We start from the raw sequence: 23131 nt of genomic DNA on the forward strand, positions 1-23131 counted from the left end.
GTCTCTGCCACATTTGGAGGATGTACCCCTTGGACTGCCTTTGGCTGCTGTAGCACTTTGGCCTTTTACTTCCCACAGTCAGCAGCACTGGGTACGGATTGGGAAGCCCAGGAAAAAATCTTCCTGGGAATTTGATAAAGCAGGTAGGTGTCAGCAGAGAGCCAGCGAGCAGCAGCTGTGCTTTGCCTGCCCTGGCACAAGGGCAGCCCCAGAACCTTGTGTGTCTGTAAAGTGCATGAAGTGCAGTGACACAGAGAGCACTGGAACCCGATGGGAAGCTGCACCTAATTCTGTGCTCAGCTGCACTGATGTCACTTACAGGGGCTGGGAGATTTGGTAGAGATGCATCAGGTCTGCTGAATGCCCAGGACCTGATCTTGGATTGCTGTGTCTATAGCAGTGACCATAAGTGATGGCTGTGAGAAGGCATTTTTGCAGTGACTGCCCCAGGTGTGCTGCTTTGGAGCTCTGCAGACAGTAAATACCCTTCAGCATGTCTACCTCTGGCCAAGCCCTCCTTCACAGTAGCAACATTTAACAGGCTTAAACCCTTAAACACTCTAATTGCCATTGCTCTGGTTGGGGAATTGCCAAGATGCAAGTTACAGCCTGCAGCTGGCTACATCTGCAGTGTGGACTCTGATGGGAACCCTGTCCCTCTGTCCATCAGCACAGAGCTTGTCCTGAGCAGTGCAGGGAGAGACACAACTAACTGGAGAACAGAAAAACTGGTGGCCAAGCAGAAATGTTGCCAACGTGAAGATGCCAAATAACTGCACCCTGCTCTGTCTCCACTGTAAGTTGTCAAAGCTGAACAGGGTGAGTTGCTCTGTTCCTTGGTTTGAAGGAGCTGATGAGAATTCATGTTTGTCTCATTGTATGCATGTGGCTAAACCTGGTCACTCCTGCTCCTTCTGTAATCCCAGACACATACTGTGGCAGTACTTTGATTTGGAATTCTGACTGTCCTGTTTGGTTACGTTCGCTGTTTTGTTCTTTGAAATATTCTAGGACAGCTGTTTGTACATATGGCATTAAAGTGAGAAGGAAGACAATTCCTAAGAACATCTCTGGAAAATTGTGTTCACATCCTGAATTAATAATCATTAATACTTAGTTTTGCAATTCTGCAAAGAATGAGGGTCAGTTTGTGTGAGACCTGAAACAACAGATTGGTGGCAAGATTTAGTGACACCAACAAACTGAGGCTAATGCAAACATTGTCTAAGACATATCCATCCCAAATGCAAATGTGTCACCCAGAACTTGGATCTGAAATGGTTGGAAAATGGACTCTTTCCCCACTGAAGGACCATTTAGTTAATAGTTTTGGTTCAAATGTCTTCTTGAATTAGAAACTGAGATTTGAATTTTGAGGTTGGACTAATGGATCCAATGCCAGGCACTGTAAATTATTGGTTTTCATATGCAAGTTTCAAGTTCTCAGTGTGTTTATTCTTAAAATAGTGTAGCTCCCTTCTCTCTTTAAACTGCCTGGAAAATTACAACTGTAGAACATTAAATAGCATTTTATTTTAGTAGGAGGCTTATTTCAAAGTGATTCAATGCTCACTTTGCCTATAGAAATTGGAAGGTTTAAGTTACAGTAGACCAGTTATTGAGAGGCAACCTTTGAGACTGAAATGGTTAGTTTTATTAAAATGGATGTGAGCAGCTTTTGTGATAAACTAATGCATCAGTGAAGGAACAAAGTTCATATGTTAAGCATTAAGATCTGTGTACTGTTTTCTCTTTGATTTACAAGAGTGCTCTTTTGCTGAGTGGTGGGATAATATACTTGAAAATTTGGATATGAAAGTGCCTCAAGGGCTATTGATAAAAGCATTTGGGTTGCAATCATTGCTGTACCAAATACAGCTCAACCAGAAATATTTACTGTGGAGGAAAGCTTATGGATTTATTTTGGCTCTACTGAACAGATTTTATGAATGCTTGCATTTTATGCCTGTAGATACTTCTAAAAGGAATCCATGCAGTCTTTTTTTCTGTAGATTAACAAACAACCTGCTTCCCAATAGGTGTTATGTGAGTAGACTGAAATATATGTTAACTGTATGTTGTATTTGGAAATGTTGATTTTGGTATTTAGAAGCACTTTGTAAGATGACATAATGCATACAGAAAATGCAGCAGTTACAAAGGTAGGTCAGTTTGTATTGAAAGCAACAGTCTATTCTATTTATTGACTTTAATTAATTTATTTCCCCTAGTCTCATTTATTGCTATGGAATGAAAAAATATATTTGAAATATCTTTTAAAATTTCCTGTGTTCTACTTTCTGGTAAATGCTCAGCCATGATCAGCTGTTGAGGCTGCATGTTCTGGAAGCTAAGGTGGTTTCTCTGTCTCTTACTTTCCACCTTAACTTCATTAGCCCTGGCTTGAGGGAACCCCAAGGGAGAGCTGGACACTCAGCATGCAGGAGAGCCCAGCCAGGATCCTGCTCCCAGCAGCTCCTGAGCACCCAGAGCCCTACCTGCAGGAATGGCAGATGCCCCTCACCTGACAAAACATAAATGATCTCTACTTGGTGAATTTAAACACTCCTGCTATTGCCAGATCTATCAGTCATCAGGATCCCTTGGGAGGGGAGAGGGAAAATTATTGCAGCAATAAATCTGCTACAGTGCTGTTCCTTATCTGTTTTGGTAGAATGATGCCATCTCAGCTGCTGTACCAATATGTAGGACGTGATTTTTTAAGAAAGACTTGGTTATATTTGTTGCATTTAATGCCTTATGTATTTATTTTCCTCTCCCTCCCACTGCCCTTTTTAACAAACAAAATCTGTCCTATGTGAAGTCACTGACATGTTTACTTAAACTGAAGGTTCTTTTCAGGGCAGAATTTGACTGACTATAAAATATGAAATGTTCTGACTTTTTCCCCCCAAGATATCCACGTCTTTCTTCCTTTTTCTGCTCCTGCTTTTGTAGTTCAGATTGTTTCTTAGAGTGGTTTTAAAAACTTGGTAATTTGAATTACAATAGGATCAGATAAAATATTAAGGAAGAGAAGGTTCAGCCACTGTATAAAAGCATTAGTTCTTTCCTTTTCAGATGCCTCTTTCATGTAGTCTCACCTATGAACTCCATTATTCACCTCTCACAGGGTACAGGACAGTAGGTATATTTATTTATACCTCTTTTCTTGGCTTTGAATTTTTGTTGCTATTTACAGAAACACAGGAGTGGTGACTCAAGTTATTTTTTAATCTTTAATGTCTCAAAAACTACCTACTCTTGTTATTTCGGCCGTATGAACTGTCTTTGAAGGCTTAAAACTGCAATAATGAACTGCATTGTACATGCATTGTTGTGTTTGAGGTGCAGATCATGGAAACTAGAGTGGAATGAGACTTTATACCTCCCTATCCTGTCTCCAAACCTTAAAAAGCAGGAAAAGTCCCAAGGAGCCCTGACAGAAATGGAGACTATTGCTCATGTTTTCCCTTATGCTGCTGTAGACTCTAACTCAGCCACAGATTATTTCAGGGGTAAGTTGGATGCAGGGCAGCAACAGCCTTTTTATTTTTGTTCTGCTCTAGGTTTGTGTGACCAATCTTTGGTTCCAATGACTCATTAACAGCTCTGTTCAGTAACTAAAGTGAGGTGACTGTGCTGACCCCAGTCACCAACCTTTGCCTCTGACGAGCTGTGACTCGTTCCCAATTTTAAATTACTGCGACATCTAAGTATTTTGTCAGCCTCTTGTACTTTGCAGCACTTGCCAGGCATTCCCTTTGCTTGAGCCTACCTGGCCTTTGAGCCCAATTACTGTCATGGTGTGGTAGGTAAAGACACAGGACAGCCACTGCCTGGATCAGCCATTGCCTCTTTAAAGCCTGTGCTGGAGCACCTCTGCACTTGTTCAGTAGCTGATCAGACCCTGGTTATTCATTGCATGATCCAGCACCTTCTGCTGTTCCAAACTTCTTCAGAAATTTTTGGAGCAGCACATTCTACTTCAGGTACACATGAAGATGAAACCCAGCTTTGTGCTGTGCCCTGTTGTGTGGAGCACAGGGCTGCTGTGCCTGCCTGCAGTGCAGGCTGAGAATGTCACGTTGGTTTCCCGTGTACAGCACATCTCCCTCAGCAGCAGGATCTGAACATGCTCTGTAAAAGCTGCTCCATTCCCTACAACCCAGCAGGAGTGCCTCAGTGCTTTGCACAGCTCCTCTCTGCTGATGCTTTAGTGCATGTGTCCAATTCTTCACCCAGCAGCCAGTGCTGTGGGACTCTCCCCATCCAGGCTTACAGCCTCCAAACTCACCTGTGGCACACAGATTTAGTTCTCACCCTGCCAAAGGGAAAGCTGAAGGACACAGGGAAGTCTGCATTTTCTAACTCAGTACAGAATACACTTCTGCTCTGCATTCACAGGGAACTGATGAAGACAAACTCCTAAGGTAAAACAGCTACTGCTCTGATACAGAAGCTGAACAGCCCTTAAAGTCAGTCTGGGGAAGAAATAGTGTGCAGCATCTAGGAAAAAAATCGCCTCAATTTTCACAAAAATGGCTTGTAGCTATTTTTGGGTTTACTTTTTTTAGCTCACCAACCAAGCTATACCACAAACTACATAAACAGAACTGTCTCTAAATAGACTGCTAATATTAATGGTGGCCTGTTATCATGATGGACAATGATTATCTGGAATATAAATAACTCTCACCTTACATTAAATTAAAAAAGTGAAAAAAGAAAGAAAAGCTTCCTGCTTTAAAGAGAACCTCAAAGTAAGACTGCTAGCACAGTTTTGGTTCAGATCACTAACACATGAAGATAAAGTTTTAAAGGACAGCATCATGCTGCTTTTAACCCATGAAAACCCAGGACAAGTGGGTTATTCTGACTGAATGGGTCTCTTCAGTGTTTCTCCTGGAACAGGTAGGGTGAGCAAGGCTCAAGGACAGATTCCTCATCCAGCACACCTCAGCACTGCCATGTGTGAGGGACAGAGCTCCTCAAGCAAGCAGCTGTAATGATTTACCCACACCGGACCTTAGCCTCAGCCTTGTTCCTGGAACAGTTTAATTTGAAACTTTTATTTGAAATAAACGGCCAGCATTGTTACTATAGACAATTTCAAGCCAGGCATCTGACGTTTGCCAAATTTCTGACTGGAAAAGTCTGGTCTTGAAAGTGACAACAGTCTTTCCTGAAGATTGCACTGGAATATATGCTCAGAGAGAAGCTGCTTTAGAAAGCCTTCTGCCTAGTCAGAACATAGAAACACATTCTTGTGGTGCAAAACTACCCCTCCTCTGTTAAAAATTAATGTGTAAATGAACATTACAGGAATTAGCAACATGCCCAAAAACCAGGTCTGATTACTTCTCACTATATGAAAGGGAAGGAGAAAAAAAAAAAAAAGCCTTACCACTATCTTGTTTTGATTTTTTAATGAGTAAGTGTAACAAAACCAAGCAACCACGAACAAGATAATTGTACACAGATGTGTTAGTCAATAACCAAACTGTGTAAATTGACCTCAGTACTTGTTCCCTCCTTACCCTTCCTCCCCTGCTCACATGAAAGATTCATATACAGTGCAGCAGTGCAGCTCTGAGCCACTGCTCAAAGTCAGTAAAAATATTTTTGTTACCTCAAGTAGGAAATGTAATAGGCCAACCATTTAAATAAAGACTTTTCTGGCCTCTGTGTAAACTTCCTGTACCTCAGTGTTTGCTCTCCTTGATCAGAATGCCTTACCTGACTATAAGATTAGTATTTTTTTACTAGCAGGAATCCTTTGAGAGTTCACATATTTTTTTCCTTTTAACATGACTGATTATTTAAAAGGCTGCTGCTTGATTCAGATCTAAGATTTATATGATCCAAGATGTGCAACCTAAATATACAATCTAATCATTTAATTTGATAGTGCAAATACAAAATTGGTAATTAAGTAGACAAAAAAATTTCTTACAGGACACATCTGTTCAATCCTTACTATTTCAGAAGGACTCCTGGATAAGCCCTGTTCAAAAATATACATTAACTGCTTTGTGTTAATAGATTGCTCCCATGAAAAAGAACAAATTTTTATAGTTCATTGTGTTGAAGACCTTGAGAGATTCTGCTGGATAAGTCTTGCAAGTGCTTCTTCACCTATCAGGAAAACAAAACACATGAAACAAAGTTCAGTAAATTATCAATATAGTGATGTATTCAGATTTTGCTACGAGTGTTTGTGACAACACAAAGAGTAGAGAGCAGGAAGATTTCAGGCCTTTTAGAATTAGGTCTATAAAAAAAAAATTGTGTGTATGCTGTACTAAACATGGAGAACAGATGTGCCTTGAACTCCCCTTCTGGAAATCATTCAGCTTGCATGAAAAATCAGCACCGGATAATCTACTTTCCCTCTGCTACTGAGTTAAACTTTCAACATGTATGTAACACTGGATTTATACAGACCTTATATCCTAGTTCTTTTGTCTTTTCTTGCAGCATGGCGTATTTCTCTTTATTTCTGTTCAGATGATCCTTGTCTCCAGTTCCCTCTACATGCTTCAGCTTCTGGTGTGAAATCTCTAATTGTTTCTGGTAATGATGGTGCTTTTCAATTTTTGCTTCAAAATGTTTCAGCTCCTCCTAAGACAACAAATATACACAGCTTCACAGGAGTTCCTTTCCAAGGCTTCCTTTCTCTCGCCAAGACACTCCTAATGATATTTTACTAAGTCAGGCACAGAAAGCTTTTTCAGTTCCCTGATTCTTAAGAATGTCTGGACAGTCCATTACCATCACCACCAGACTCCTGATTTTGAAAGCAGGTGCTGAAAATGACCCACTGCAGGGTCCTCAAAAGGAAACTTTGGGTGGCTGTCAGGTGCTACAAGATGAGAGCAGTGAATGCCAAGTGAAAATTTAGGCATAAGAACAGTGGGCTGAGGGGAGTGAGACAATTTTTGAAAGAAGCCTCCTTTTAAAATCTGATAAACAGGCAGAGTCAGATAAAAAAAATCAAATGTTTTCTCTATGTAACTTGAATTGAATAAAAGTGGTATGAACTGCACAGGAACTTCTATATTATTTCCTTGAAAAGCAGTCTTCCTCTTTCACAGTAGTTTTGGGTCAGCTCAACACAGCTCCAACGTGGGAAATTAACAGTACAAGAGATGGGCACAACAGGGAAACCGTTGGGAACACAGGTATACTCTGCTTCCCAAAGAAATAATTAAGACATTGGGTAAGAGGGGTAAATCTGGTGCACTGAAAACAAAGAAGTAGGGCCTGATCTTTCAAAGATTTAAAATATGCAACACTTGTTTTGAGAGGATTCAGAGTTTTCATTCTGCTGATTGTAACAGAACCATGCATATGACTAATCACACACATGTTTATCTATCTGAAGTATTAAAAAAGCAGCATGACTTTTTTATGGTGTCTCAAGGGTAATACAGAAGTGGCTGCAATCAGAGTAACATTGAATGTTTCTTTATGTGGCAAGATATCTTTCTGCAAGAGAAGTCACTGGAATTCTACTTACCCGAAAAGACTCAAGTTCTTTCTCAGTGAAATTGGCTGATTTGGCCATGTCCCACAAATCAATCACTCTTGGTTCTTCAAATTCTAAACAAACACACATCACAAAATGAAAATCTTAACACAATGTTTTTAATGCCCAACTTCTATGAAAGATGAAGATGGTTTCTCACATACATATAGATATTAAGCACTGCATCACTAATAGATCTACTTCGATGAAAAGCGAGAAGTATCCAAATACTGGATAAAACTAGATACTAGTACCAGATAAAACAAGTAGGATTTTAAAAGCAAAAAATCCCTTAGCATCTGGATAATAGCATTGCTTGCACTGCATGCTGTCTCATTTACTTGCCCTCCTGGGGCTGAAGGTTTAATATCCCTTCTCATGAGGGCATGGAAGACAGAATGATCCCCTAAACACACTGATTGTATCCCTTCATTAGGCTTCCAGGGTTTGGTTCTGAACAGAACTGGCTGGCTGTGTCTCTTCAGCCCACTGTTTTTTATTTTTTTTTAACGAAAAGAATCCCAAATAAGCCCAAATAAGCACAAACCCCACTGTATCATACCACTGGTTGTGTCATATCCCTGGTGACTGACTTTACGCAAACGCTCAAACCCCTGATTGATGCTTCTTAACTTCTCCTTGAGTTCTCTGTGTTTGTTGTGCAAGATTTCCTCTTTCACCAGGTTCTCCTCAGATGGATTGATAACATTTTTGTGGATATCTGTTGAAGAACAATAGTGTTATTGATTACAAACCAAATCTCAATAGGTCAAAAACTCCAGAAATCCCTTAAATCTGAGGTGAATAAAGATGCTAATTTCTTGGGATTTAAGATGAGTGTAAATAAAGCATCAAAATCAGACTTTAAGAAGTAATTCCTTTTGCAGGTCAATATTCAGATCAATGTCCCTCAGTGCTCTGGAGGGTGATGCCTTAAAACTTCTACTGGCCACCAGATTTTAGTAAGGAAATCTTATTTTTCCAGGTTAGCAATATACCAAGAAAATGGGATAAGTATGTTTAATGAGTCCCATGCCTTCTTCCCTGGACATTTCATGAACCAAGACATCTGATGGTGAAATGATTTTCAGCAGCTTCCAGCTTGGACTATATAATGCAAACATCAAACTATCAGCTTTAGAATTATTCAGCTCCAACAATTTTAGTTCAGATTAGTACAGCAAGCTGGGCTCAGACCCTTGATGCTCTAATAAACTTCAGGCTTGGTACCTAAGATATTCAGTATATCCTCTTGGGCTCCCAGCTGGTGAGATAAAACATGAATGTTCTGCAGACTTCGGGACATTTTTCAGCAGTGGATATATGCTTGCTGCATAATTTCATGTAAACTACAATGGCCATCATTGTTAATCTGATGGCATCTTCCCTGCTTGAAATGCAGGCAGAATCAGAAAACTAAAATGGGAATATTTTCATTAGCTGGCAAGAATTTTGGCAGCTAATGCAGAACTAAACCCAGGAAGTATCTGAAAATGCCAGCACCTGCAAGCAGTTCTGACAGAAATGCCAGGAGTTTCAAAGAAATGTGGAAGTGATGGAAGCAATGGGCAGAGAAAAGAGTTGTACTATCTTGAAACATCTGAGAAATGTTCAGGCACCTTCTGTTCTGCTCACAGTCTCCAGCAGAATATTGTATTCACGAATCTTTTCTTTGTGATGCTTAAATTCTCGCCAAAGCTTATCCAGCTCCTCATCAGAGAACTTCCCAGAGGTCTTGGCCTGAAAGAAATATGAGCTCATTATGCTTTCCAGGCCAAGTGCTTTTAGGTACCCTCAACTGCCAAAACATCTTCCCACTTCTCACAACACTTAGAAAATTACTACGTGCAGTTTTTCCTTAGATCTTTTAATTCTCTTAATATTTGTATGCTGTCAGGATTTAGATGTTGATGGATAACGTGTCTTTAACCATGTCAAAAGGAAGTTTGCTTCAGACTTATAAAGCTGGACTTGCTATGGACTACCCAGTGAAAAGTGTCTGCCATTTCTATTCCATGGGAAACAATTTAATACAGAAATAAGGGCCATAGAGCTCCATATGCAACTGTAAGGAACCATGTGCATGAGGGATGCAGCCTGATATTAAACACAGTCTTTACTTCATCTTACCCTACTGGCAAGTGAAGATAACAATTAAGGATGCACTGCTCACAGCTGGCACACTACCCCCAAATCTGGTGGCTTACTTGCTGCAATGCCTGATGAAAAGTGAATGTTTTTGATACTTATTCAGACCCAACCCTTTTTTTTTTTTTTTGCTTAGGGAATATTTCTACTATTGCACTTTACTGTTCCCTAAAGAAAAGGACATGATAACCCTTGCCCGAGCTGTATCTACTTACAGTAACATTTTAAAATCTAGCAAATCTTTTTTTCTGCTTTACTAACACTGCACTAGCCTAGTGGGAGAATTCTTTAGATTTACCTGACTAGTTGTTTCTTAAAACTTGAATTATTTAATTTCTGAAGATTGTGACTTTGCCAGTTTTAACTGCCCAAACTGACAGTACATCTTCTACTTTTTATGCATGAAAGCAAATCCTGGAAATTTTCACCTCAGTACTAGGCTGGGAAAACCCTTATTTAAAATCCTTCCCTGCAATACATTTCATTTTCAGACAGTCTACAAAACAGTTCTATTTTAAAGTTCTTTTTTTAAAAAAGTCCATAAACAACAGTAAGAAAACTGAGGAAAACACCATAGATATGCTACCACACAGTGTGACAGTCACACTAAGGGAAGCCATGAGTTCAATGAAATGTGATGAAATACTTTGTTTGATATCAGTAGATCCAGGCTCTATCCTTCACACTGATGTGGGTGTTTTATTTGGCAGAGACATCCTGCCATAGTTGGATGATCTGGATGCAGGTGGGATACCCTCAGGACACAAAGATGTGAGCTACAGAGCACAGCAGCTTGGTCAGTACTTAACAAAAGAGTAGTAAAGCTATTAATTTCCAAGCCTGTGTGCTCTCAGAAGACACAGCTGAGAGTTCAATGAAGAAATACTGATTTCCTGCTCTCCAGTTCCTGGAAACCTTACCTTGCTCCATAATTTTTCCAGTCTTGGATCATCTAGCGTGTCACTTTCTGTGCCATCTTTAATATAGTTGGTATCAACTAGTTGAGAGTCCTTCTTTCCATTCATTCCATATTTAGTCATAATGACTGCAGGGAAATGGAAGATACAGAAACATTAGAACCAGCTATGGATGTTTGGAAGGTGAGAGATGGGCTACATCCGTGACTTGCAGAGCTGGACTTTGCAGCTCACGGAGGAAAACCCAACAGTTTAAGATACAAAGGTCCCAGGTTTAATAATCTCTTCTGAAATTATCTGGAGCAAAGGAATCTGTTAGGCTCCAGCAGCTCCCTACTAACCTCCAAAGAATTTGTGTGTGCTCAGTGTCCAGAAAGACAACCTGTTATTTAATGGTTCAAACACACAGAGAAAGTTTAAACCCCTTCTTTCCAAGATAGACATTACCATTTAAGTTGCGTCTCAGTTTGGCTTCTTTCTCTCCATCTTCATCTAGCCCTTCAGCCTTCAGTTTTTTCCAGCTTAGCTCATCCTTTTCTTGTATTTTCAGATCACTATGCAACTCTGCCAGTTTCACAGCAGAGAGATGGAGCTGACATGAACAGAGAAAGGTTTGCATTTAGTTATGTGGAGTCCCCTCTTGCTTCAGAGTTACCTCAGAAACCAGTACAGATACATAAGAACCAGTATGGCACAGCAATTTTTCTCAAACATGCAATTGCCACCAACTGTGCTTTCTTGTGGACCACCTTCCAACCTTATAGTTACAGTGAGCTGGTAGACTTTATTGGTTAGTACAGTTTTGCAGACTATCAGGTCACTGAGGATGGCCTTGCAGGTCAAAGAGCAACTTCATCAACAATTTTTAGAATGACCAAAATGAAAAAAAATTCTCAGATAATTTCTTAACATGGTTTATGTTTCTTAAAACAGACAAAACCTAGACATATTCTGGTCTGACATTCCTTTTTTTGACAGAACAAGAAGGTAAAACATTGAGCCTGAATATAGGAAAATAAAAAATATTAGAGTTTAAATGAATGCTAGGTCAGCTTGAAATTCTGTAATCTGATTACAGATTACAATAATTATTACTTTCAGTGAGGAAGCAGCATGTTTAATAAACACAGACTCAGAATTCAGTATTGTTTTTAAACATCAGAATGCTACTGAAAAGATTCAGCCATTCCTTTGTGTGTCAGTAGGTTACTTTAAAGTAACTAGGAAAATGTCATCACTTTGAGCTAATGCACTGAATTCCTATCGACAGGAATTCAGGAAACTATCCACATTGTTTCTGCTTACATCTTAGCCTGTCCTTTTAATTAATCTTGAGCCACTAAATATAACTATTTTGAGTTTTAAACTACTTTTTTGCCCCTGTATTTTGCACTTGGCTTACTGAAATAATTTACTATAATCTAGAGCAGATAGAATTACAGGTAAATATAATACTTACAGAACACATTAAAACTTCTCATCCCCTTAATACCAAAGCAAAGGAACATCCCTGTTGTCTTCTCTACCACCTACTTGTGGGGAACTGCTCGATAGAAGCAAGGCCCTTAGAAGGAACCACTTTATTTATGGTTTTTAATATGTGCTAAAGTAAAAGAACAACCTTAATCATGTACTTATTTGCTCTTCTGGTGCAGGATGACCTGGACAGCTTGAGTGTCACTGCTGCAGTAGCACCAACTATCAACATTTTCCTCAGCAAGAATTGTGTCCTGAAGCTTCAGGAGGAAGACTGAGAGAAAGATTTGCTACAAACTGGAGGGAATGGCCAAGCATCTCTGAAGTTCTGTACTCTAATATTAGTCAGCATCCAAGAAGCATGGACTTCATATGTAGTTATGCTGAGCAAATACATGAAAAAAATAGCCAGAAGCTATTTTAAGCTTATTTAAAGTATTCAGTTCAAGAACTGCTTCCTTTAGGGCCATCTCATGTAGGACCCTGATTACATCAAGTAAAAAGTGTCAGCAGGGAAGACTTGCCACTTTACTAACATCACTCACATGCTGGAATAACTAACTAGAAGCAGAGGTGAAAAGGTAAGTTTAATGATTAAATAACAAAGCAACAAGTTCCTTACACTCATTCCTTACTCCTCATTCCTTATGCTGTCTGGACATTAACATCCAAGATAGGTACCTGGCAATTCTGGGAAGCAGTGCTGGAAATCTGTCAAACATTCCAACAATTAAGTCATTTGCTGTTTGGCTGGCTACAATCACAACCTGCAACACCCCTACCTACACTCTTCCCTCCAAGAGGAAAGAGCTCTGTACTACAAATTTATGAAAAGAGATGCTGGAGAAATATCAAACCCTCCCTCCCACCCTCAGGGAAACAAGAAGGACGTCTGGCTTGCCAGCTCCAGGTCCTACTAAGTACCATTTTGGGGCTTTTTAAGGACTGCTCATCCAGTCATGTGTTGCAATACTAAATTGCAATATCTGTGTATTACGTCAAAACAAAGAAGTTCCCTATTTTCAGTACTATCTCTACCATTACCAAAATAAAGGAATGAAGACTTCAGCACTGGTACATGCAAGTATATCAAAGCAGATGTAACACACAGGCATAGTTGTCATTAATTGTCCAGACATGCTGAAAAATCACTTTATAAAACACATGCTGGGTGTCAGTTGTACTCAAAAGTGAAATTAAGATTATGGCAAATTCAGTTCAAGTAGGTTTTGCATCTCTAAAATCGGGCTCACACATACAGAATTTACTAAACCTTAGTTATTTACTGACAGAGTTAATTTCGTTTTATATTTTAATATCTTAACATAGATGATGTAAAACATCTCAAATTTTAATTCCAGAAGATCCAGGTATCAAAATGAGAAAAGCCTGTAATTGGAAAGGTGAGAGGTAACTGGCAATACTATCATTTTAGATTATTTCTACTCTCTGTGTTGTTTGTTTTTCAGCTGTCAGTTCACAGCTGGAGTTTCATTAACACACACTGTCCTCTGCCCCATTCCATCCTTCTCCCATCGAGGAAAGGAGTATTTTTGATACCTTCTTTTTGCACATTGGGGAGCAGCTTTATGGCAAGGTTCTGGTTTTTGGCTAAACCTAGGGATGCCCTACCTCCAATTTAATAGCTCAAGCTATTCAGGATACAGAAGATCCAAAATCAACTATTTTTCTTTGCCTGAAAGAACTGAACATTTGCCAGTCATGACCCTAATTCCCATGGTCCACAATATTCAGGGGATATGTGCAGTGCACTCTTCTCTTCCTGTTGGAGCTGTTCTGTTTAGTTCTAAGCAAATACATTGACAGTATTTTCACTATAATTAAATATTTTTTGTAGTCCAGTGTGAGAGAAACTCAAGTATCACTTCCAAAATTAGGGCTCTCATCTGGGAATGGTGATTCCCATTTGCTGGTCCTCCCCACCGTCACTTGGTGTGAATGAAAGTGATACAACCATCACGGCAGAGGGTTTCCTCCTCTCCAGTGCAGTGAATTCCTGTTCCGTGCAGAGCAGGAGCCGAGGCTACTGCTTTGAGCCAGATGAGAGCATCACCATCCTGAACAACAGGGCAAAAGCACACAGCCTGCGAGCACTGGAGCCTCCATGGCACCAGACGGGCTTCCCTCTCCCTCCCACTTCCTGGGCATGTGGTTTACCTGCTGCATGTAAACACGGGGAGATCAACACTTCCCAGGACACAGACACACATCGCCTCAGCCGAGAGCAGGTTTCACACAGCGCGGCGGGTCCGCACGGTGCGGGGCTGAGCGGCTCAGACTGGGAGACGGCCGGGGACAGCCATGCCCGAGAATGGAACACCCGAGCCGAGGCCGGGCAGCCTCGATCTCTCCTCACACACAGACCCCGCTCCTCCCCATCTCCCTGACAGGGAATGAGTGTCCGAAGCGGCCGCGCCCGCCCCTGAGGCCCTCCGAGCACTGCCATGGCCCCGCGCCGCCACACTCACCCGCTGCGCCTTCTCCCAGACCTGGTTCAGCCTCACCACCCGGAATTCCCCGGCCTCCCGCCGCTTGCCGCCGTTGGGCGCCAGCCCCTCATTGGCCTCCCGGGAGTACTTGCTGGCCTGGCCGGCGGCGGCGAGGAGCAGCGCGGCGGCAAGGGCCGGCAGCGCCCGCAGAGCCGCCATGTCGCACCGCGCGGGGAACTACAACTCCCGAGATGCCGTGCGAGCCCCGCGTCTCCCGGCCGGGAGGGGAGGGCAGGGCGGTGCTGCAGAGCGGAGGCAAGTCCGACCGAAGTCGAAAATCCGGAGTCCGCTTTGCGGTCTGAGACCCCCGAGAAGAGTTAGGCTTGAGCTGTTTCTCTTCGTGCCATTGTAATGAGTGCTTGCTTCACAAAGTATGCTGAATGAAGCAGGTTTTGTGAGTAGTGTTTCCCCCCAGTCTGTAGTAACTGCAGCCACCACTCGGTCTGTCCCTCAGCCAGGGGTTGATGTCGCTGTGCGAGGAAAAACGGACACGGTGGGTTCGAACAACACTGCTTTCATCAAACAAAGTTTTCAGATATTAGCACAATGTCCAAGAGTACACATGATAACAAGAAATTTACAAGCCGGCAATTTTAGGAATATCATATTGAACATTTATTAGGAGAACAAAGACTTACGACCGGGCGGGACTTGCTCGTTTGCCTTATTCTCAGTCCCGCACCTTATTCATTTTAATGTGTGCTTAAGTACTTTCTGGAACTGTTACATATTCATTAAGTCCAAAAAAAACCTATTTACACTCCAATCATGCCTCCTTCTTCGCTCTTTGCCCCTGTCCGCCAGGCCGGCGACATCTTGGTCTTCTGGTTTGTTTCAGGCTTGACGGCTGAAGTCTCCTGTAGCCCCAATTCAATTGATGGTTGACACCTGTCTCAGGGAGGTGTGACTGTAGATCACAGATATTTTGGGATGCATGAGATCTGTTTCTTTTTCTTCCTTCAGGGCGTCTTGATCTCTGGCTTTGTGGCTTATCAGTGTAAAAGACATCTATTACCATGTATTTCTTACCACATTTCTAGCATACTACTACTATTACATAGTTTATAATTCACTCTAACTTGGTTTCTACTTAACTATATATTATCGAAGTGCTACTTTACGCAGTGCTTTATCACTTCTAAATGCTAAATTCATCTATGCGAAAGCCAACATTCGCTATCCACTCATTTATCGCACTACCGAAGGGGGACAGAGAAAAGAACGAAGAGGGGAAATGAGAGACGGGGAGAGAAGGAGAGTAGCGGACAGATGGTGCTGCAGGCGGCGGCGGCTCCGTCGGGCAAAGAGCGAGGGCGAGGCTGTCGCGGCGGCGGAGCTGCCTGGGCGAAGCGGCGGAGCAGGGCAGGACAGGGGCAGAGCGGAGAGCCAGCCGGGGAAGGAGCGGCGTGACAGGGAGGAAAATGCGATGCGGGGGAGGGGGCAGAGCTGACCCTCCAGGCGAGACCCCACTCCCTTCGAGAAACCCAAGGAAAATCCTCCCCGCAAAGCCTCTCCGGGGACAGAGGAGCTCCCAGCACGTCTACAGACCCGAAGGTAATTTTTTTCACCTCCCGTAGAACATTTGCTGAGGCATAAATAAAAATCGGAACGGTCTCTCTCAGGGCCATTTGCCAGCACCCCTAGGACGGCAGGGTGGGGGGCTCGGGAGCAGCCGGAAAGCGGCTGGAGCCACTTGGAAGCGGCTGTGCCCCGCTCTGCTTTCCCCGAGGCAGCCTCTGCTTTCCCAAAATCACGGAGGCTCCAGCCGGCCCAAGGCATCACCTCCCGCCCAGCCCCGGTGCCCGCAGGCTCCGCAGAGCTTAGCCCTGTCTGCATGCAGCAGCTCGGGCTGCCACCGCCCGGGGCAGCCAGCGACGGCCGGCTGACGTGCAGGTGCGAGAGAGATCAGCTCCTCGTCGGTAGAATTGCCTCGCTAAGGTTTGGGGCTCGCCACCCAGCGCGCCTTTCCGTGCAGAGCTGTCAATAGATCTAGTCGCTGCACGCTGTGCGGGGATCGGCCTCTTGCACGGCAGGCGAAAGAAGCTGCTTTGGGACAGCGGGAGGCACCTGGTGACAGTGCCGGAGCCCTGCAGCAGGGAGCTCCTCCTTCCCGCACGAGTCCTCAAAAGGCCTGTCTTCAAAGGGAAACGAAGGGACCAAAAGTGACCAAAAGCTGCAGCCCCTCCCTGCCGAGAGCCGCTCCTCATACAGCTGCCCCTCTGCATCCAATCTGCCGTCCCCCAGGAGCCCAAGGTGCCTGTCTGTCTGTCTGTGGGGCTGCTGTCCAGCCTCTTGACCCTGACACCACATGGTCAACCGGAGCACGCAAGAAAGCCTTTCCTTAGCCAGTGCCCAGTCTCACCGTGAAGGGCTTTTGCCCAATGTCCAGCCTAAACCTCCACTGGCATGGTTTAGGACTGTGTCCTCTTGTGCTGTCACTGGTTGCCTGGGAGGGATAAGCCAAGACCTTCAGGAAACAGCATGTCTTTAGTTTCTTTGCAGAAAGAATTCAAACGACCTTTACTGTGCCTTAGGAGCTGCCAGGGGCCCAGCGCTCTCCTCAGCGTTCCTGGTCTCCCTCTCCCCAGCGGCTGCTTCACACGCCGCGGGCAATGGGACCCCAGGTGCTGCCATGGCCCAACACCCTCCCACCCCCTTCACTGCTCTCTCTCTCTCTCTGGCGCTGCCTGCCGGGCTCCCCCCGCTCACCAGCCCGCCTCGGCGTCGCCCCGTTGCCCCTCTCGTCCCCGCATCCCTCCCGCCCCGGGCAGCGCCTTTCTCCTTTGCTGCACACAACACACTTTGCTGGCCCCGGGCTCTGAAAGGCTTTGCTCTTCAGGAATTTTGCCCCCCAAATCGATGACTCCGGCGCCATGAAAGGAACAAACACTTCCGTTTGATCATTTCAATTGTTTTATTTCAACAAGAGCATGGAGCTCTTTCCATCTAATTGGGAAAGACACCACTCGGCTGCCTAAGGAACATATCCCTTTCCCTGATATGTGCTGAATAATATCATTTCTGAGAAACAAAAGGGCTTCCTGACACTTTTCTTTACAAACTAATCTCTAGTTTAAACTATCAAAACTCTCTACCTTAAAACACTTGGCTTTCATTAGCATGTCACCAGCCATGCTAAAGCCCACTTATTTTACATTATGATTCAATTTTAGAACAAAAGTATAAGATTTGATCAATTATTTAAGGAACTACTTTAATATTATTTAATAATATTAATTAAATTAATAATATTAATAATTTAATAATTAATTAAATTAATAATATTAAGTTAATATTAACTATTTTGTGAATTATTTTGCAAATTATTTTATGAATTATTTTATTCATCCTGGTTTTAATCCTAATTTTATAAATTATTTTAATAATCCTGTTCTATTAATCAAACAGAAATAGAAAGCCTAAGATAGCCTTCCTCTCATTAGCTTAATCTCAAGCAGGAAGGACTACTAACATCTACCTCTAGTTTTAACATCAGGATTTACCTACAGAACTCCTCCACTAATTCTACTACTTTTAATCCTAAAATTCTTGGGGCGGGAGCTACAGTGATAGCCTGGCTGCTGAAAGGGGCTTTAAACTAGGTTTGTTGGGGAAATCCTCTCCATCCCAAGGCTGCCAGTGGGATGCCAACAGCTGTCCTGGATGCCTGAAACAGCACAAAAGGCATTCCAGGCACTCCAGCCGAGGCATCTGCTTTCTTCACGGCCTGCCTCAGATGACTCTGCACGAACACAGTATGGGCAGCAAAGGAGAGGAAGCAGAAGCGTGCACACGCCTCCCTTGGCATCACGGAGACTCAGTGCGAAGCCTTGTGCAACTGCAGCTCGGGAACAGGGATTTGAGTCTCCCGAAGCCTCCGCGCAGAGCCCTGAGCGCCTTCCTGAAGGGGGAAGGCCGCCGCGTGGCGACAGCTGCAGCCGAGCCCTCGACTGGCGTCTGCTCAGAGCACGGCGTGTCCCACTGCAGCGAGTCTTCCTCGCACCAAGAGGCCCACGAGTGGCGTGAGCAGGACACCGAGTCGCTCCCTTCCTCCCTATTCCCGCCTAGGTTGCCGCTGCTCTCTGACCGTAACTCGCTTGGGATTGGAGTGACACTTGTAAATGACACTGAGTCACTCCATTCCTCCACATCCCCGCTTTGGTCGCTGCTCTCTGCCCGTAGTTGGCTTGAGATCGGAGTGACACTCGTGAATGAAAGCGAGTCACTCCGTTCCTCCATATTCCCAATTTGGTGGCTGCCCTCTGATGCTAATTCACTTGGGATTGGAGTGACACTCGTGAGTGACAGTGAGTCACTCTGTTCCTCCACATCCCCGCTTTGGTGGCTGGCCCCTGATGCTAATTCACTTGACAATTCACTTGGAGTGACACTTGTGAGTGACAGTGAGTCACTCCCTTCCTCCCTATTCTCAGTTTGGTCGCTGCTCTCTGACCATGCTTCACTTGGGATCGGAGAGACACTGGTGAGTGAAATGGAGTCACTCCGTCCCTCAGTACTCCAGCTCAGGGTTGAGCTGTCTGAGCCTAAGTCACACCAGGGGACCACTGAGGCACTGGCTTCCTGCGAGCAGGAGCCTTCCTCGAGTGCTGGGGGCCACCAAGCAAGAGCAGCATCCCTTCTTCTCGCTTCTGCTTCCGCTTCTGTCACTACCCAATGCCAACCTTCCAGCGGCCCTGGAGAGGGGCTGCGGGAGCGGCTGGGGCTGTGCAGGGAAGCCGCCTGGCTCTCTGGCCCCGCTGCGGGGGCTGCTGCTGCCGCTACCACCACTGCATCCTCGCCTGCAGACGGGTGCCGCTGTGTCCCCGGCCGCTGGCCGCGTGGCCGGATCACAGCTGCCATCCTGCTCAGGGCAGCACAGGCCCTGCGCTGCAGGGAGCGCAGCAGGGCCTGGCCGCGGCCTCTGGGGCTGTGCGGGGCCGCTGCCCGGCTCTCTGCTCCTGCCGCTGCCGCCTGCTCGCCCGAGGCACGGCCAGAGTCAGGGCGCTCCTCTTGCCGTGAGGCCCGTGACTCCCCGTCACACGCCTGCACGCAGGACAAGGAGGAGAAGGATGATGAGGCGGTGGGCGAGGGAAATGGCTGCCATGGCAACAGCAGCTCCCTCCCGGACGGTGACGGCAAGCCCCAGCCCAGCCCCGGCCCCGAGACACCTCTGGGCTCTACCCCGTGCCGTACCTTCTGCCTCTTGGGCCATCTCAGCAGCCTCTGCTGGGGCTGGCCGTCGGTGCTCTTCGGCTCCGGAGCCATCTCGGCCTTGCCGTGACACTGACGGACCGCCTGTGCCAAGCGCTGAGCTGCTCCTGGGCTGTGCTGCCTCCTGACAGAGGTGCGCTCCCGGGAGTGGGCTCTGCGCCGGGGCTCTGCGCCCTTTTATCGCCTCCTGCTCGAGGCTGCTGCGGCCCCAGCGTGTCACAATGGCCTCTGCGCACCGTGAGGCCGCACGTCACAAAGGAGCCTGGAACGAGCGCGCTGCTGTCACCATGGGCCTGTCCCGCTGGAAAAAGGGCGAGTCGGGAAGGATGCTTTTCGGTGGATTTCTCGGACGAAAAATGAAGCCCAAAGGTGGTGATATTCAATCTGAGAACTGTTTCTTGATGAAGAAGGGTAAGCGTGCCTACTGATAGAAACAAATTCACAGGCCGGCAATTTTAGGAGCATAATATTGAACATTTATTAGGAGAACAAAGACTTACGACTGGGCAGGACTTGCTGGTTTGCCTTATTCTCAGTCCCGCACCTTATTCCTTTTAATGTGTGCTTAAGTACTTTCTGGAACTCTTACATATTCATTAAGTCCAAAAAAAACCTATTTACACTCCAACCATGCCTCCTTCTTCGCTCTTTGCCCCTGTCCGCCAGGCCGGCGACATCTTGGTCTTCTGCTTTGTTTCAGGCTTGACGGCTGAAGTCTCCTGTAGCCCCAATTCAATTGATGGTTGGCACTTTTCTCAGGCAGGTGTGACTGTAGATCACAGATGTTTTGGGATGCATGAGATCTGTTTCTTTTTCTTCCTTCAGGGCGTCTTGATCTCTGGCTTTGTGGCTTAGCAGTTTAAAAGACATCTATTACCATGTATTTCTTACCACATTTCTAGCAAACTACAACTATTACATAGTTTATAATTCACTCTAACTTTGTTTCTACTTAACTAGATTTTATCGAAGTGCAGCTTTACACAGTGCTTTATCACTTCTAAATGCTAAATTCATCTATGCGAAAGCCAGCGTTCGCTATCCACTCATTTATCTCACACAGTAAAAGCAAAAGCAGCTCGCGGAGGGTGGAAGACAAGGATGGGGTCCGGTTCCGCAGTGTTCCTTGGTGCTGGCAGAGGAGGACAAGGAGGACACCTCTACCCGGGACAGCAGAGAGGATTGGAGGGTGGTGTGGCCTGAAGGAGGATTGTGAGAAATGCAGGGTCATGTGGGTTGTATTTTTCTCGAGGGATGAAGTGTTGGAATGGGTCTGGCCTCAGTGGAGTGTGCTCAGAGTGCAGCTGCTGGGCAGGAGAGCTGCTCCTGATAGTGCCAACCTTCCTCCTCAGCGCATCCTCTGCAAGGACCATCTGAGAAGTTCAGTGGCCAGCAGGCATTCTTGGGAGGGGATTCAGTCAAGCTGTATTGGGAAAGGAACTCCACGATGCTATGAAAATGCACAGTATTTAATCCAGGGTTGATACTGTCCCCAGTTTAATTTGCTAAAATGGTGCTATGAAGTGCACTAGATACATGGCACACTGCATGTAGGTGTTTTGAGGGGAAGGCAGTGAAGAAAGTGGTTCCTTCTCTTGTCTTGATGTATCCTCTTCTGCGCGCTTCAAATCTTGTGTAATACAGTTTTTTTCAGCATGGTTGGGCAATTTGGTGTTGACTTTGTTAAGCAAGGTGGTGCTGGGGTTACTTTCCTGGGATTAACTGGTGGTGGAGGCAAAAATTAATAAATTCACCTCAGATCTCCTGTATGACCTTGTATTGGTTTGAAAACAAACCAGTGGGAGATCACAAGTCAAGATTGAAATTAAAAATAAGTGAAATAATACAAGGAAAAAGCACTGACAAAGTCAGATACAACCTGACACCCTGTTAGGGTGGTAGTAGCAGTCCAACTGAAGTAGTTCAGTTCAAGCAGTGATCCTGTGAAGGTCTAGTCTCCAGCTGAAGGTCCAGTGGTAGCTCTTGTCCTCTGGGAACCCAGTAGACAGGGCTAGCTCAGGCAGGTCCAAGGCCAGGTTATATCCAGGTGGGAACACCTGGCTCCTCCCTCCTGGGTGGAGCATCCCACAATGGGATAAGTCCATGAGTCATGTGGTGGGTCCCTGATGGCCCATTGCCTGTCAACCGGGGTGGGTCATTAGCAGCTGATAGCAGCTAACGGCCCACAGCTGGTGGTAATAGAATACTTAAATACATCTATATTGCAACCTAGGACAGACCTTGAGGAAATTAAAGTGTAGCTCTGTGCTACTGTCAACACCAAGCCTTCATACATTATAAGGCAGCCCTATAAGAACAAGTAGATTGCCTAAACTATAATGAGATTTCTGAAAACAATGCCCCAGGGAGGATTTTCACTGGACTCTCACTTTTGCCTTGTAAGCAATATTAAAAGTCTTGTGTTTTGTCTTTCACATTTTCCTAAGTCAGAGATTTTCAGCGTTATTTACCTAGAAGCTGTTGCTAGTAGACTAAGTTGCAGAAGCAGGCAAAAGCATTGCAGTATACATTGCATTGAAGAGCAGTTGAAGTGAGCATTGAAGTACACATTGAAGTACAGCAAACTTAGGATGCAGAAAGAAGCCCAGCAGCCTTGCCAAAATTTTGTGCAGCTCTACACATCAGTTTTAAGGTTCAGAGCTTTTTCTATTTTTATTATTACAGCATATATAGGCTTTCTTGAGTAATTTGGACTAGGTGGTTTTGTCTTGTTTGTAATTTGAAGTACTGGTTGAGTTTCCAGGCTCTCTGAAAATAAATTCTACTTCTGTGCGACATAAACTCCAGCAGGTTCCCACTCTTCTAGTATTGGGTGTACTTGTGCACAGCTTTATGCATTTGTTCACCTGAATTTTTGAGCTACACTGTGGAAATTTTAGAAATAGAGAGGGGCTGCAGCAGCATTAGTTTACTTATGTTGGCTTGTTGAATGTCATTCTCCAGTGCCCTTACCTCTGTGACCTCAAGTGACCAGTGTTGGTATTGTTTCTGTGTGAAACTATGTCAATGAGCTGGTGGCAGATGTTCAGCAGGTCTGCCTGGCAAAGGGAGTTTGTTACTGGGCTCCACATGTGCTGTGTGGGGAGGGCCCCAAGAAATGGACTAGATGCCAGTGTTACCCCACAGGTATGTCTAGGTCATGCTGGGAAGCAGGAGGTGAATTGAAGGTAGGGAGGGGCAAGTACTGTGGGATCTCTCATGGGGCCAACCTGCACAGTAGGTAGCAGTGAAATCAGGGAGTGGGGAGGGCAAGGGGCTTCCCATGGGTCCCTTCTGTCATGTTGGGGCTCCAGCAAGGACTTCAGAGACACCCAAAG

At 44.8% G+C, this 23131-nt stretch overlaps 2 protein-coding genes and 1 long non-coding RNA gene across 4 annotated transcripts; 1 reads left to right on the plus strand and 2 right to left on the minus strand.

The window, feature by feature from the left end:
• Positions 1 to 5414: 5414 nt before the first annotated feature.
• On the minus strand, positions 5415 to 14771 carry LRPAP1 (LDL receptor related protein associated protein 1). Its single transcript, XM_085059705.1, has 8 exons — positions 14562 to 14771; positions 11044 to 11188; positions 10600 to 10724; positions 9151 to 9271; positions 8094 to 8252; positions 7523 to 7605; positions 6448 to 6624; positions 5415 to 6138 (listed from the first exon to the last, which is right to left on the minus strand). Exons 1-8 carry the CDS (start codon positions 14739 to 14741, stop codon positions 6073 to 6075), a joined length of 1056 nt encoding a protein of 351 aa, XP_084915831.1. The 5' UTR covers positions 14742 to 14771; the 3' UTR covers positions 5415 to 6072.
• Positions 14772 to 16084: 1313 nt separating this feature from the next.
• Positions 16085 to 17783, plus strand: LOC146438751 (uncharacterized). 2 transcript variants are annotated; one of them, XR_014851915.1, is made up of 3 exons: positions 16085 to 16136; positions 16205 to 16835; positions 17085 to 17783. It is a non-coding gene; the product is annotated as an uncharacterized LOC146438751 (long non-coding RNA). The 2 variants fall into 2 exon arrangements; XR_014851914.1 differs by having other exon boundaries at positions 16312 to 16835; positions 17085 to 17781.
• Positions 17784 to 18342: 559 nt separating this feature from the next.
• Positions 18343 to 19972, minus strand: LOC146438752 (uncharacterized). The gene is made up of 2 exons (XM_085059708.1): positions 19776 to 19972; positions 18343 to 19625 (listed from the first exon to the last, which is right to left on the minus strand). Exons 1-2 carry the CDS (start codon positions 19845 to 19847, stop codon positions 18390 to 18392), a joined length of 1308 nt encoding a protein of 435 aa, XP_084915834.1. The 5' UTR covers positions 19848 to 19972; the 3' UTR covers positions 18343 to 18389.
• Positions 19973 to 23131: the final 3159 nt, after the last annotated feature.

The sequence above is a fragment of the Lichenostomus cassidix genome, chromosome 4 (assembly GCF_008360975.1).
Source record: "Lichenostomus cassidix isolate B80296 chromosome 4, HeHo_3.0, whole genome shotgun sequence".
NCBI classification, from domain to species: Eukaryota; Metazoa; Chordata; class Aves; order Passeriformes; family Meliphagidae; genus Lichenostomus; species Lichenostomus cassidix.